The sequence below is a fragment of the Microcebus murinus genome, chromosome 3 (assembly GCF_040939455.1).
Source record: "Microcebus murinus isolate Inina chromosome 3, M.murinus_Inina_mat1.0, whole genome shotgun sequence".
Classification (NCBI taxonomy): domain Eukaryota; kingdom Metazoa; phylum Chordata; class Mammalia; order Primates; family Cheirogaleidae; genus Microcebus; species Microcebus murinus.
The window spans coordinates 52,229,006-52,245,872 of NC_134106.1; the positions used below are offsets into that span (position 1 = coordinate 52,229,006).

The following is a 16,867-nucleotide window of genomic DNA, read 5'->3' on the forward strand; positions in this document are numbered from 1 at the left end:
GTGACACAGAAACACAAAGTGAGCACATGCTATTGGAAAAGGGCACCAATAGATTGATACAGAGTTTGAACAAACCTTCAACTTGTAAAAAACACAATATCTACAAAGTGCAAAAAGCAAAGTGCAATGAAACAAGGTATGCCTGTACACATCTCTCAGAATGGCTAAAATAAAAGACAACAACAAGCCAAATGCTATCAAGAATGTGGAGAAATTGGACCACTCATACATTCCTAATGGGAACATAAAATACAACCATTCCAAAAAACAGTTTGGCATTTTCTTAAAAAACTAAACACGCAATACAACACAGCAATGCACTCCTGGGCATTTATCCCACAGCATAAAAACTTACATCCACATAAAAACTGGTACATGAAGGTTTATAGCAGTGTTTCCATAATGAGCAAAAATTGTAAACAACCCAGATATTCAATGAGTGAATGGTTAAACGGATGATTCAATGGTTTGATTCAGTGGTTAAACAAATTGTGGTATATTGATATCATAGAATATTACTCAGTAATAGGAAGGAATGAACAACTTGGATGAATCTCCAGAGAATTAATGCTGAGTTTAGAAAGCCAATCCCAAAGGTCACATTACTGTATACATCCATTTATATAACATGCTTAAAATGACAAAATTATAGAAATGGAGAACAAATTGGTAGTTGCCATGGATTTGGGAACAGGTGAGGTGGGAGGAAGGTGGATGTGGCTATGAAAGGGCAAATGAGAAATCTTCATGGTAATAGAGAAATATTCTATATCTTGACTCTTTTAATGTCAATAAGCTGGATATCCATTCTTCATGACTTATTACTGATATGCCACTTATATTTCCATATAACTTCAAAAAAGCACCCAGTAAGTAGGAAAAGATTAGCTTAGAGAACTGAGATTTGATTTTTCTACTCAAAAGAGCCTGAAAAATAGGATCATTGAATCTCAGGCCTGAAATGAACCTTAAAAGTATGAGGCAATCTTACATGTTCCCACTAACTCTCCTAAACCCAGGATGTCTCTCTTACTGGTTTAACAGTTTTGGGTTTTGTTCAATTTTTAAAAGGAGGCATTTCCTTCTAAAATGTGCATTCTGAACAGGAGCAATATTACCTTCAAGGGGACAAAAGTTGGTTCTTAGGGATTGAAAAAAATCTTAGCTAATGATTTTTAGCCCTCCAGAGCTCAACCCTACCTGATAAATATTATTCTTTGGTATTTATCTTGTTAGAAAGAAATTTAAGTATATTTTTTCTCTTTGGAGTTGCAATAATGCAAAATAGGTTGAGAAATACTGTTCTAAAGGATCATTTAGTCTACCTTCACACCCAAATGCATAAATCTCTACAGTACCATAATCAATAATAGTTAGTAGTCACGTGCCCTCACTATGTGCCAACACTGTACCTCAAGCTCTTGTTACATGGATTATTATATTAATCCTCACAACATCCCAAGGTAACAACCATGATTATCCTTATTTACAAATCAAGAAACTGAAGCTAAGGAATATTAAGAATGTGCCCATATTCCAACTTTCTCTCTGTTATCCTCTATACTATACTATCCCTACACAGCAGTATCTACTTTTTTATCCAATACCTCTAGAAAAGAACTCCCTGTCTCCTGAAGTAGTTAATTTCATAGTATGACGGTGAAGGGCATGGACTTTGAAGTCAGAAGGACCCAAGTTAGAATTCTGCTCTGCTGTAAATGGGATGTGATTACTGAGCAAGTTACCTAATCTAAGTGTCCTCGTTTATAATACATGGTTAATATAAATTTACATACTGGGATGTGAGGATTAAATGTGATCATGTTTATAAAGCCCTTAGCATTAAGCAGTATACATTAAATAGTAGCCTCACATAATAATAAAAATACTTCATACACTCACATAATAACAAAAATACCTCATATATATATGTGTGTGTATGTGTGTATACATATAAGAATGCATGTAATCATCATTAGTAAAAAAAGACATTAAAATCAAAGTAGATGGGCACAGAATATATGAGAACTCTGTACTTTCTGCTTAATTTTGCTGTGAACCTAAAACTGCTCTAAAAATAAAGCTTATTAATTATAAAAACATGAGCAAGAAATTAACCAAGAATTTCATGGTTAAAAAATTTAACCAACAAGGTGCCAAATTTCACCTATTTGTCAGTGCTTTAAGAATTCATTATTTCAACTATAGGTGTAATGAGATCGGTAACTTCACAAAAATAGTGACAGAAATATTAGATACTACATATTAAGATTCTTTAAAATTTTAATAACATTTGACTTGGTAATTACATTTATAAGAATTTATTATAAGGAAATAATCAGATAAATGTGCAAAAGTGTGTATGTATTACATATATGAAATATATATGTCTGTGATATATATATCATTTATATGTGTTTATTGCAGTATTGTTTGTAGTACCAAAAAATTGGCAATAGTCCATATGGATATATAGGAGGATGGCTGAATAAATTATGTGGTGCATCCTATAATACATGATGTAGATCTATGTTTATTAACATGAAAAGAGGGCCATGATATTTACGTTGTGAAAATATCACGTGTTACCTCTATAATCAGAAAGCTATTTTTGTTTTGGAAAAAAATACAGCTTAGTATTCTAAAAAATTATAATGGCTGTGTACAGTCTGTGGATCAGGAAAACTTGAATTAATGGAAGGGCTTTAGGTTTAAACAATTTTTATTTATAAAATCTATGAACCAAAAGACAAATACACATCCCTGCATTGAAATAACCACATGATCAGAATGTTCTTTTTCTTTCTTTTTTTTTTTTTTTTTTTTGAGACAGAATCTCATTCTGTTATCTGGGCTAGAGTGCCGTGGCATCAGCCTAGCTCACAGCAACCTCAAACTCCTGGGCTTAAGCGATCCTCTTGCCTCAGCCTCCCGAGTAGCTGGGAATACAGGCATGCTCCACCATGCCCGGCTAATTTTTCTATATATTTTTAGTTGGCCGATTAATTTCTTTCTATTTATAGTAGAGATGGGGTCTCGCTCTTGCTTGCTCAGGCTGGTTTCGAACTCCTGACCTGGAGCAATCAGCTCGCCTCGGCCTCCCAGAGTGCTAGGATTACAGGCATGAGCCACCGTGCCTGGCCTCTAATAACTTTTTTTAGTATTAAAATTATGACTATCCAAAGGATAGGGAGTAATGCAATTCTAGCATGTCACAAATACAAAAAGGTCTTTGGCCTGTTTCTCTTCCCCTGAGCACAAGAATTACTTGGCAGCAGATTAAACAAAAGAATAGTTCTAACTTAAGCTATCTCATTTAATTTTTTCTAAACTTACTTATCTTTCTTCATAATGCCATCAAAAGAAGAACTAATAAGTACTCATTATAACTGAAACAGTAGCAAAGCATGAATAAAAAGAAACATGAAAAGCTAGTGTATCCCAAGGGAAAACATCTAATTCCAGATTTAACCACACAGAAAAGCTACAGTATAATAATAATGCTAACAATAATAATAGTTGCCTCATCAAAGTACTTCCAAAAAGTAATTAGAAAACTGTATTTGAGGAAAACCAATGAACAAAAACATTACACGTTAGTGGAATATAAGCATCTTAGGGCTAGCAGGATGGTTATAAAATATAATGCTTATACAAAAATTGAATGACTACATAAAGTCAGAGGCTAGAGACACAGTGAGACCACTAAGAATATGCTTCCAAAACTTGTTTCAGTCACATTCATCTTTTTGTTCTTCAGGGAGGAAGTGAATTCATTAATTTTTCCCAGAAACAGGGAAAGCAAAATAGTAGCAAGAGAGCAAAGAACAAAGTTCTAAGTCCAAATAAATGTGACATCAACTTCAACACTTTTGGCACATGTACATTCATAGAAGACAACCTCATTCATGTGAAAAGTCTTAGCTTCTAAAAATACTGTTTTCCAAAGGCTTCACTCCTGGGTAGAGTTCAAAATACCATCTGATATATAGACACCTAATTATAGAATATGAATATCTATACAACGCAACCTCTCAAATCTTCACCAATTGGAAATTGCCCCCCTCTTTTTGGGCAGTCAAGAATATTTATCAATCAGTATACTCTTAAGTGGATGATAATTTCCAGTTATTTTGCAAGACAAAATAAAAAAACATACATCAAATTACAGATAAATGGTCTTAAGGAAGGACTAAGGGACAGGGAATCAAGAAAATCATTTCAAGATATAATACCACCAATAACTTATTATTTGATCCAAGCAAGCCATTAATCTATACCTCAGTTTACTCATTTGTGAGATGATAATATTACCTTAACAGGGCTGTTCTGAGAAAAAAAGGAAAGAATACACATCAAAGGTCCTTGAAAGAGTGAAAAGTACTGTAACAGATTATGTTATTAGTAAAATTATAACAAAAACTCTAAATAACAAAACTCTCTCTCTCCCTCTCTCTCTCTCTATATATATATATATGTATATATATATATGTGTGTGTGTGTGTGTATATATATATACAGCTAAAAAATAATTTTCATGGATCCTGTTATATACCATTAATGTTAGAAAACAGAACAGGACTAACCTTGGAGGCTCCTATATACCTATTCTATTTCTTTTCACTCATTCCAGACTATTCTAAATTTTATGCTAATCAGTTCCTTGCTTTTATTTATAGTATTGCCATAGTTACATGTATCCTGAAACTATCTACGCACCCATTTATCTGCCTTCCTTCCATCCATCCATTCATCCAATCATCCATCCATTAATCCTTCTTTTTTCCTTTATATATGGAATATATATCCTTGTCCTTCACCTTCTAAAATATTTTTCTCAGAGTAATTTCTTGACATTATCATCTAATTTTCCCCATAATCCCCAAGGTAAAGGAATGTATTATATCCATTTGAAGTAGGGAAAACGAGCTACAGTAAAGCTAGAAACTTGCCACATAATATAAGAAGACAATGAACAAATCTTTCTACAGTAATTCTGAAAGTAAAGCAAACCAGTGACTGTCTCAGAGCTTTACAGCACATTCATATTTTTAGCTTCAATTAAAATAAGAACATTTCTTTAATGCTAAGAGCACAACTCAGTTAATATTTTTATACTGACTTCACATGGCTAGTATTTTTTTCTTTCATATTAAAAGGGAAAAGGTATATTAAAAAGCACTGATGATGTTAAAGCCCTAAGCAATGTTCCAATATTTCATTAAAAGAAAAACAAGAATTAAATAAATAATATAAAAAGATTTATTATTCTTTTAGGAGATGAGCTGTTTGGAAATAGCCATATATATTATAGAATATTTTAATTAAAGAAGATGGCTCCCTGAAATAGGTAATTAGTCTGACACGAATCAATCCAAAGATATCATTCACCTGAGCAAGTGGTGGAAGAATCTCCTTGCATATTTGCTGATTTGGTCTCTATATTCCAAGATAGTTGTATCCAGAAGTGGTCTTGTTGGAGCATAGAAAGTTCCAAGGCTTGCCTCAAGCTGTGCTGTGGAATTCAAACATAGCAGCACTAAAACAAGTGAAACTCTTTCAACTACAACAGAGTACTCATGTTTACAGTCAGTCAGGTTTTGCAAACTTGGATGAAATGTGAGCTTGTTGCAGGAAAGATGAAATTAAAATATGACAGCTGGTACAAAAACAAACCTGTGTATAAACTTTCACTTGAGGCAAAGCTGACAATGACTCTGAGCAACAAAAAGCTGTCAAAACTGAAGAAATCCATAATGAACCAACCTCTCACCACAAATGGGTAATTAAAACAGTGACTCATCAAAGTAGCACAGTTTGAACTAGTACTTCCAGTAAAATCAAACTCACAGTGTGCTCAACATTTACTCTTTAGCTGAAAGGAGAAAACTAACCTTTTTGCACTGGGAATTGAAACCAGTATAGTAGAAACAGTTTTAAAAATAACACAAATAAACATAGTCTTATCGGATTAAGAATATGTCTCTATTACAATTTTAAGAGAACAGTAAAAGTCCCTATTTCTTCCCTAAGTCCTGTCCTAAACATCAAGATTCTTGGTTTTACCCAAGTGTGAAAGCTAACTCCCCTGGGAGAGGAAAGAAGGCTTGGAGAGCAGGTTTTGATAAATTAGAGGGCTAGAGATTGGAGGAAAGGGCACATTTTGCCTATTTCACAATTTTACCAACACATGCTTATGGGGCTATATTTCTTCCCAGAAAAACCCGGAAGTAATTACCATAATGGTGAGCATATGAGTATGTATGAGAACACTACAGTTCACAGTAAGGCTCCTCTGATTTTTATGCTACTAGCACTAGGTTGAATAAACAATTCCTCATTTAGCAAAACTCTTTAGTTTTAGGTATATGTAGGTTTGAAAGTATTAAATACCTCATCAGAGTAATTGCTATGGACTTAGCTAAGCTGTTAGTAATTTCTCATTTTAATCCCAAATCTAGACAGTAAAGTAAGATGAACTTTAAGGGTATTTTCTTTCAAAGCAGCAGTCAATTTAGATTAAAATTGAATACAGCAATGCTATTGTGAAAACAAGCCAGATTCTCTTGCCATTGCTTGTTTTCTTGACAGCATGTTTCGTACATCTGAAATATTCAAACCTACATGGAATACTCATAACTCCCAGCACAGTTATAGATTCATTAGATAGCCCAGCTTGATGTTTAAGGCAGAAATGAAGATCTCAAAGATAACTACAACACAGCTACAAATAAAAGGACTCACTGGGTTCCACTAATAAAAGGAAAACAAATTACCATGTCAAATTTGTTAGATTCAGATAGAATAAATCTCAACAGAGAAGAATTCTGAATGTTTTAGAAATGTGTTTTGCAGTTACTTGGGGGGAAATGCACATACCTACTTAAAATGTACATATTCTGATAACCCAGCATCATACAAGCATTTTATTTTAATAGCCTAGCCATACAGGCTTTTTACAACTCCCCAATATGGTTCCTTGAAAATATCCTTTATTAAAGCAAGAATCTGATAATGCCCATTTGTATATTCCCTAATAATCTTTCTTATAGAACAATATTTACAATACAAATTCACTAAGGTGCTAGCAATTTTTCAGTGTCCTAAATGAGAGTCAATATTTTATCTTTTCTGTCATTTCATATTAAGGAGTAAATTTCATATTTAAGAGTAAATTTAGGATCTCTGGTATAGATTTTATATATCATAATGAGCTTTCTTTAGAAACTCTACTTTTTATTATTTCTTCTTTTAATTTTTTAAAAATAGGTACTGAATCCTGAGAGTGTATCAGTACTAAGAAATAATTATTATACTTGAGATAAGTCTGTAGGCAGCAATATTTTTAATACCTTATACACTAAAATCTTGAAGTTATACTTTTCTTTTTAATACATATGCACTGAGTACCTGTGAGCGAAGCACTGTCATAGCCATTTTCTCATTGTAGAAATACTGAAATTTCCATAAATAAGTTTGGGCTACCTCCAAAAGCACATTCAATTAATATTAAATAAATATTGTGGGCCTACTGTAACTTGTGCCAAGATTCATGATATAGATTTCCTGGAAGGAGCAGGTTCTTGCTGATCATTCTTCTCTAAAATTACTAAAAAGAAAGTTACCTAGAGAATTCTTCCAAACAACTTGTTTATTTTGGAAATGTAATAAATTGGAATAAGAAAATCTTTAAAAATGCAGAGAAAATAGTAGGAAAGAAAAATTTCCCCAGTAAGACCTTTTGACATACTTCCTGTTTTCCTTATCTTATAAATTACCTGGGGACAGTTTCTCACTGGACATGATTTCCCACCATTAATGTCATTGCTTACCACAAATATGTAAAATAAAGATGCAAATGTTAGAATGTTCAGGTGCATTTTACATTAAGTAAATAAATAACTAATAAAAAATACTAAATAATTAGCAAATATAAAGATTTATTTCATTGTATGTGACACATCTTTTTTTCCTTTTTTTTTCTTTAAACAGCATCTTACTTCTCTTTTGACATAAACATCTGAGATCCCTATGGGCAAATTACTTACTGAGCAAAGGCAGGGGAATCCAAGCAGGCAAAAGGGAAGGGTATCAGAACTACAAGTGAGAAGAATGGAAACAAGGAGGAGGAGCAGGTTGGGCTACAATTCTGACACATACAAAAAGAGTGAGTGTTAAGAACTATTATCTGGACAGAGGACTTGGGTGTGAGAAAAAAATACTGGTGTCTAATGTGAGGGAGGGATAAGGACCTTTGTTTGGGGCCCTTTGTCTACCAGACATGAAATTCTTGATCAAAGTTTGAAATTGGAGCATGTTCCATACATGAGCTTAGATTGAACTATACAATGACTGCATTGTGAGTTCTGACATAAGCATATACAGAAAGGTTGTTCTTTATGTTGACAAATACTATACAGTAAGTACCATATGGGAGCAATTTTATTTGACATCTGATCCTTTCAGTTTTAATAGAGAATTAACATTTTTGTCTTTTAATCTCTCACAGCATAACTCAAAAACATCCTCAAAATATAAGTGATTTAATAATGTGTATTTCATGTACATACAAAAGCCATTTATGAAATATATTTCAAGTCTGACCTTCTGTCTCTGGAGTGAGCTTTTGTCTAAGAAGATGGTTTACAATGGCGCTCATGCTGATAAAGCACTGGTGGCCCAGAGTGTCCCAGTTCATGCTGCTCAGGATGTTTATCGCCTCATAGATCTCATCACAGTGAATATGCTGGAAGATGATGTCTACCAGGCCCAGCTGTCCTTGAGTGAAGATACCTGTCACAAAACATTTATAACCAGGTAAATCTTTTAAGATAAAAAGTAGAATAACAGAGAGTTAACTTTTCCATAAAGGAAAAAAATAGTAATCATTTCTTGCATAAGTGCTGGAAATGTGGGGCTGATCCCCTTCTCAACTAAGCTTTGCTATATCTTGGTACAGCAAACACACATTTGTTCATCCTTTTATAAAATATAATTCACTTTTAATCTTAGAGGACCAAGAGCATAAAACAAAGGTGCGGGGGAGGCATTCTGTTCTGGTTTTATGGCCTTTTAAATAGGGCAGATCTCATGTGAAACTAACAACTTCTGTGTATTAAAAGACAATAAGTACTAGGGCTTTTAAGCAGGGGTTTTGGGGTTTCTTTTTTGTTTTTTGTTTAGTTTTTTAATCCTTTAAAAATAGCTGGCTATAAAATCTTTTCTTCAGCCAAAGTTTACTGGTTTGAGTGCTTCCACAAAATTTCTCAGTACAAATAACGTAAAAGTAAATGAGAAAATGCAAGTGAAATTACTTTGTAAGCCATAAAATATTATAAAATATTACTGTAATTCTTCTATTTAGTACTATCATCATCACCTTCATCATCATTTAATTGGAATAGTTACAGGCTTCAGGATTTTAAAAAATATATTAATTTATGAGAAAGATGCTAAAATTCTTCATACTAACTTCAAGTCACATCAAAATGAATACTTGTGCTATATCTAACAGGACTGAACATGATAGGGAATCTAGGGAATTGCCCTGACTATACTAAGCAGTAAAACTTTACTATTCCTTTTGTGTTGGTAGAATCAAAGAATGTGACAGTCCAAAAGCCATCATGAGCCTGCAGTCAAGCACTGGAAGTCCTCATAAATCAGGGTGGCTCCTTGGCAGTATATATTAACGCATAGAAACTTTGCAGGAAAGCAAAAATATATGACTCTATCTATACCTCAAGCAACACTTCTACTAGTAGCATGAGAAAAAACTGATCTATTGAGAAGAAAAGCTAACATATAATCATAACCAAATAGTTCAAATGTGATAAAGAGAAAATCTTAAAAAGCAACTATGGGAAAAAAGACATAGGATATGCACAGAAACCAAGATATAAATGACTACAGATTCTGCCTCTGAAATTATGTAAGGCAGAAAGCAACAATAAGATATTTTTTAAGTGATGTAAGATAAAAATTAATTAACCTAGAATTCTAAATCCTTATAATAAAGGGTCCAAAACTCATGAAAAAACATACCAATCCTTAAATGTATCTAATAACAGAGCTCTGAAATAATAAAGCAGAAACTGACAGAAGTAGGATAAAAAGTCAAATCTATAATTATAGTTGGAGATTTCAGCACTTTTTTCTCCCTAATCAAGATAGCATGTAAACAGAAAATCAATAAAAATAGGAAATACTTAAGAAACATTATCAATAAATTTGACCTAATTGACATTTATAAAACACTTCACCCAACAACAGCAGAATACATATTCTTTTTAAGTGCACATATAACATTAGCCAAGATAGAGCATATTGTGGGCAATAAAAATAAGCCTCAACACATTTAAAAGTTTTGAAATCATACAGAGTAGAGTCTCTGACCACAACAGATAAATTAGATATAAATAACAGAAAGATTATCTGGAAAATCCAAAAATATTTAGAAGTTAAGCAATATGATTCTAAATAACCTACAAGTCAAAGAAAAATATCATAAAATATATTAGAAAACACTTTGAATTAAATTAAAATAATATAACACATCAAAATTTGTGAGTATAGCTATAGCAGTGCTTAGAGGAAAATTTCTAGCTTTAAATGTTTTAGTTAGAAAAGAAGAAAAAAGAAAAGAAGAAAGGTCTAAAATCAACGATCCAATCTTCCATATTAAGAACCTAGGGAAAGAAGAGCAAATTAGACCCAAAAAGTAAATAGAAGGAAGGAAATATTAATGATAATAAACAGGAAATACAGAAAATCAATGAACTCAAAAGCTGGTTATTTGAAGAGATCAGTAAAATGGACAAGCCTTTGCCTAAACTGAGAAAAAAAAGAAAGGTGGCACAATTACCAATATCAAGAGTAATCACTACAGAGTTATAGACAATTAAAAATGAGTGAATATTATGAGCTTAACTTTTTACAAATAAATATAACTTGAATGAAATGGATTGTTTGAAAGACCCAAACTACTAAAGCTCACTCAGAAAGGAATAGATAACGTGAATGACCCTATATTATTTAGATTTGAAGTTATTGTTAAAAACCTTTACATACCCACATTTACACACACACACACGCACGCATGCATGCACAGGCACACACATATACACACAACCTTCATGTCCAGATGGCCTTCACTGGTGAATTATATCAAATATTAAAAGAAAAAAATAATAAAGTTAGGCATGGTGGTACATGCCTGTAGTCCCTGCTACTAAGGAGGCTAAGGCAAGAGGATCACTTAAGCCTAGGAGTTTGAGTCCAGCCTGGGCAACATAGCAAGGCTGTCTCTAAAAAATAAATACATCATTTTTAAAAAAAGAAAAAATAATATAAACTCTACACAATTCAAAATATAAGAGGAGGGTACACTTCCCAACTCATTTTGTGAGGTTAGCATTACAGACACCAAAAATTACAAATATAAGAAAAGAAAAAGAAATCTATGAATCAATATTCCCCATAAACAAATACAAAACCCTTAACAAAATATTAGCAAACCCAGCAATGTATTAAAAAGATAATACAGTATGAACAAATCAGATTTACCCCACAAATGCAAGGTCATTTAAACATCTCAAAGCCAATCAATATAATTCACCTTACAATGAGAAAAAAACATATAATCATTTCAACTGATGCACTTAAAACAATTCAGCATCCACTCAGGGTAATATATCTCAGCAGATTAGAAGTGGAAGGAGACTTCCTTAACCTAACAACATGATACTTATAGTGAAAGACTGAATGCTTTCCATCTAAGATTGGAAACAAAGCAAAGATGTCCTCTTTTACCATTTCTATTTAATACTGGATATGTTGGCTAGTGTAACAAGGGAAGAAAATGAAACAAAAGACATACAGGTTGAATGAGAAGACCTAAAACCATTTTTAATCCAGTTGTCACGGTCATCTATGTAGAAAATCCTAAGGAATCCACGAAAAAGTTATAATGACTAAGAATGAGTTCAGCAGGGTTGCAGGACACATGGTCAATATTTTTAAAATTTGTTTCTATATAAGTCCAATGAACAACTAAAATGTGTATATAAAATATTATTTACAATACAGAAATACTTAGGGATAGAAGAAGTAAACAATCTCATTTAATTTGGGGAAAAGATTTCAAGATACACTTCACCAAAGAAGATATGTGGCAAATAATCACATGGAAAGATACTTACTTAACTCCCATAGACATGAGGGAAATGCAAATTAACACCACTACACATTTATTAGAACAGCTAAAATCAAAAGACCATTAATGTCAAGTGTTAATGAGGATGTGGAGCAACTGGAACTCCCATAAATTGTTAATGTATGTGCTAAATGACACAATCACTTTAGAAACACTTTCTTCTAAATGTAAACATATACTTAGCATATGACCCAGCTATTATTTAATCCTAGGTTTTTCCCAAGAGAAATGAAAATACGTGTTCATACAAAGACTTGTACATGAAAGTACACAGTACTTTTAGTCATATTAGCTTAAACCTGTAAACAACCCAAATGTCCATCAGCATGTGAAATGATAAAAAAAAAAATGTGGTATATAATGGAATTCCATATCATGGAATACTATTCAGTAATATAAAGAAAAAAGTTGTAGATATACACACTCATATGGAATAATATCCCGCAGAATAATGCTGAGTAAAAATACCAAGACACAAAAAAGTACCTACTATATGATCCCATTTCTATGAAATTCTAGAAAAAGCAAATCTAATCAATAATAACTGAAAACAGATCAATGCTCATCAGCTATGAGAGAAGTGGCAATTAACTGGAAAGTGCCTTTAGAGAATTTTTTCGGATGATGGAAATGTTCTATGTCTTGGTTGTGGTGGTAATCGTAAGGGGATACACATTTGTCAAAACTCATTGAACTGTGCACTTAAAATAGATGTGTTTCATTTATGTAAACTGTGCCTCAATAAATTTGATTTCAAAATCCATCATCACTCTAATTTGAAGAAAGAATGCTATCTGGAATAACAGTTCATTTCAAATGATATGAGATCCAATTTTAAGATGACTAGGCATCTAACAAAGTATCTGACATTTCTTTCCAGCAATAAATTACCAATTACCACTTAGGTAAAGTATAAAAGATTGAAATAACTTATTAAAAGTAATCCCTTTGGGGGAAAAAAATTTTGAAGAAAATATATTTCTTACAAAATTTCTAAGAAAAAAATCATACTAGTTTTTTAGAAACAGTGACAGCCATTTACATAAACATCACCTGTGGTTTTTTAAGATTCTATGAGAGGAAGGATATTAGTTTAATTATCTCTTGTTCAATATTAACACTTAAACATTTAAACTTTTCCCAACTTCGTAGGCTCTATGAGGGAACTGTGGGGACACTCCAGGCAGATGGACTACTATCAATGTCACCATGGAAGGAGTCAGCATAAGAGCATGTGCCATGGCTGGGAAGCTACACAAGTGTAGCATAGCTGGGGAGATGATGCCCAAGTCAAAAACAGAGCTTATTAACCACTGAAGTCTTTCAAACGGGAGAATCCATGACCAAATCTGCACTGTTAGAAAGATCACTTGGATGACACTCACGATTAACTGAGGAGTCGGATCCAAAGACTGGAAGACAGAACAGTACAGGTGGAGGGCCTCTGCTTGATCATGATAAAATAGAGAAAGTCTGGATTGGAGCAATGGACAGTGAGACTGAACTAAATTAGATGTTTTTGATAGTATTTAGAAGGCAGAGTTGATAGGATTTGGTCACTGAGTAGCTATGGCCTTCGTGGGGAGGGAGGGAGAATTCTAGAATGACTTTTTTTTTCATATGAAAGTTTTTAAGTTTATTAATCTTCTTGTGAAAAAAAACAAACGATGACTGCAGAAAATGTCACTGAAGAATCTTTATTCCTTCAGCTTTTTGCCAGCACCAGTCTCTAGAATGATTTTTGACTTTATGTTTACAATACAGAAATACTTAGGGATAGAAAAAGTAAACAATCTCATTTAATTTGGGGAAAAGATTTCAAGATACACTTCACCAAAGAAGATATGTGGCAAATATTCACATGGAAAGATACTTAACTCCCATAGACATGGGGGAAATGCAAATTAGGACTGCCTTTGCAGTCTCTAGAATGATTTTTGACTTTATGTTCCATCTGAATAATTGTACCATCCACTAAAACAAAGGATACTGAGAAAAAGCAGGTTTAGGGAGAGAGATGACGACTTCATGTCTGCACATGAGTCTGAGGCACTTGTGTACACCCAAGTAAAAATATCCAGCAAGTCAGGTGAATATGTGGATGTGGAGTCAGGAGTGGTCTGGGGTAGGGTCAGAGATGGGATGACTAAATTAAAAATATACTCTCAATCTGTACAAAATGAGAGAAGAGCTAGAAATGGAACCCTGGAGAACCTGAACATTTTCATGAGTAGGCAGAAGAGTATAAAAAGTGATGGAAAGTTGCATTCAAGGTCACAGAGGACAAGTACAGTGAGAATTCTATGACAGTTGACATGGTCAGCAACCATCAAATGCTGAAAAGTCATCAAGCAACATAAGAGAAATATATGTATCAAGTATAAAGTCACTGGTGCCTTTCCCAAGAGCAATCCATGAAAACATTGAAGACACAGAATACAGTGCCCTGAGGAATAAGTAGTGAAGAAGCAGAGAAAGGCAGTGCTCACTATTATTTCAATTAGTTTGGTTATAAAAGGAAGGTGAATATTTGATTCATAACAAAGGAGAAACAATTTTAAGGAAGAGTTTTGTTGGTTTTTATGGTGTGGCTTGGGCCTATTTGTCTGCTGACATAGCAAGATTAATGGGATGGGGAAGGTGACAAAATAAAGGTATCAAAGGGAATGTTATAGGATCCACAATGGAAGTAGTGATGGAACTACTCTTGGACAAGAAACTGGGCTTCTTTCACTGAATGGAAAGGGAAAAACTCATGTCCATATATTTAACAGATGAGCGGTTGGGTGGGTAGGTGGGGGTGGTGAGGAGTAGATAAACTTAATGAAGTGCCAATTAAAAGGTGAGATCCTCTGGTGAGGGTAGGAAGCTGATTATGTGAGTTTAAAGAGAGCAGTGAAGGTTAGAAAAGGTACCCATGAGAATGGAAGAGCTTTAATATCTCAGTAGTATAATTAGGGCCTCTTTTTAAAATTAATGTCAGTCTATGTATGTGGAAATATGTGATAATTGTCACATAAAGAAATTCTGAATACATATTGCTTTATATAAAACAATATTTCTGGCCGGGCGTGGTGGCTCACGCCTATAATCATAGCACTTTGGGAGGCCGAGGCGGGTGGATTGCTCAAGGTCAGGAGTTCGAAACCAGCCTGAGCAAGACCCCGTCTCTACCAAAAATAGAAATAAATTAATTGACCAACTAAAATATATACATATATACAAAAAATTAGCCGGGCATGGTGGCGCATGCCTGTAGTCCCAGCTACTCGGGAGGCTGAGGCAGTAGGATCGCTGAGCCCGGAGATTGAGGTTGCTGTGAGCCAGGCTGACGCCACGGCACTCACTCTAGCCTGGGCAACAGAGTGAGACTCTGTCTCAAAAAAAAAACAAAAAAAAAAACAATATTTCTTGGCTTCCACGCGGCCTCTAGTCGCCTCTTGAAGAAGACATAATCTTTGAATTCTTCTAATAACAGTGGTGATAGCCTTTTAATGCTCAACACATTTCTATAATCATTCTAAAGGATTAAGAATGGAAGCTCTAGCCTTGAAGCAGTTTTCCTTCAACATTATACTAACTGACCTAATCTAAGAGTGAAACTCCAAAAATCTTAGCATATTGGCATTAGCCACTGCTACGTTTACATATGACAGCTTTCTATTTTAAACCACGATCTATGATCTATCTTTACAATTTTAAATTGTAAGCTACACCTTTCATGTCAAATTTTCCAAAGGCTTGCATAACAAGCATCTGAAAAAAAATCTCATAAATGCTCCCTAGTGGGGAAACTGCACATGCAACTACCTGTTTATATATGCAGTAACTTGAATTATACATGAAAATTCCACATGGATGCCCAGAATCAGCACTGTGTTAATTCAAGAAGTATATTAATTTTTTTGGATGTATTTAGTAGCAGATCATAAGAAAAATCTGTTCTTTAAACTGAGTTTTCTTTAAAAAAAATCTGCCAGTTGCAATCTTCTATTTCAAGGAAACTACTCTTCCCAGGAAAAATAATTTGTAATAAATATTAATCTTATAATACATTAAAAATGAAAAAAAAATTTAAAAATCCTTGGAAATTCCATATTTAGATCTTTTAAAGAGTCTATAAGACCGTATAATTTCTCTATCCCATAAAACTTAAAAGTCATATTGAAGACAAAATTTAAATGATAAATGTCAGTCGAAAAGTTATCACCTTTTCATTTGAATGCTTACTTCTATAGAATAATTCTCTTCCAAGAGACTTTCTTGGGGAAAAAGAGGTGACAGCCAACTCATTGCCTAATTGATTTAGGAACAGTGCCCAGGGAGACAGTCCAATTAAGTTTACAAGCTGGCAATTAGCAGGAAGCCCTCTAAATCCCTACAATGAGAGCCTGTTTACTTTAGTAAGAAGGCAAATGTGCTAGAGATAGGAAGAGAAAGCTGTGCTTTTTGCAAAGCTGTTGTGAGTAGGCCCACAGGGAGGGCTAAAGAAAAGCTAGGTGTATGTGGCAGACAGCCTTCTATTTGACAGGTAACTGAGTAATTCAGAGGGTGAAAAGGAGAGACTGAGAGACAGAGACTGAGGAAGAGAGAAAATATGTGTGCGTGTGCGTGTGTGTGTGCGTGTGTGTGTTTTAACAAACATAAAACATC

The 16,867-nt window shown here is 33.7% G+C and overlaps 1 protein-coding gene across 3 annotated transcripts in view; it reads right to left on the reverse strand.

The window, feature by feature from the left end:
• The window catches only part of WDPCP (WD repeat containing planar cell polarity effector), a 327,586-nt gene that overhangs the window by 167,026 nt on the left and 143,693 nt on the right, over positions 1-16,867 (reverse strand). For all 3 annotated transcript variants that reach the window (XM_012764900.3, XM_012764898.3, XM_012764905.3), the window contains exons 11-12: positions 8,605-8,793; positions 5,392-5,515 (exon numbers count right to left, since the gene is read on the reverse strand). In XM_012764900.3, the coding sequence (XP_012620354.2) occupies positions 5,392-5,515; positions 8,605-8,793 (313 nt within the window). The remainder of the gene's footprint in view (positions 1-5,391; positions 5,516-8,604; positions 8,794-16,867) is intronic.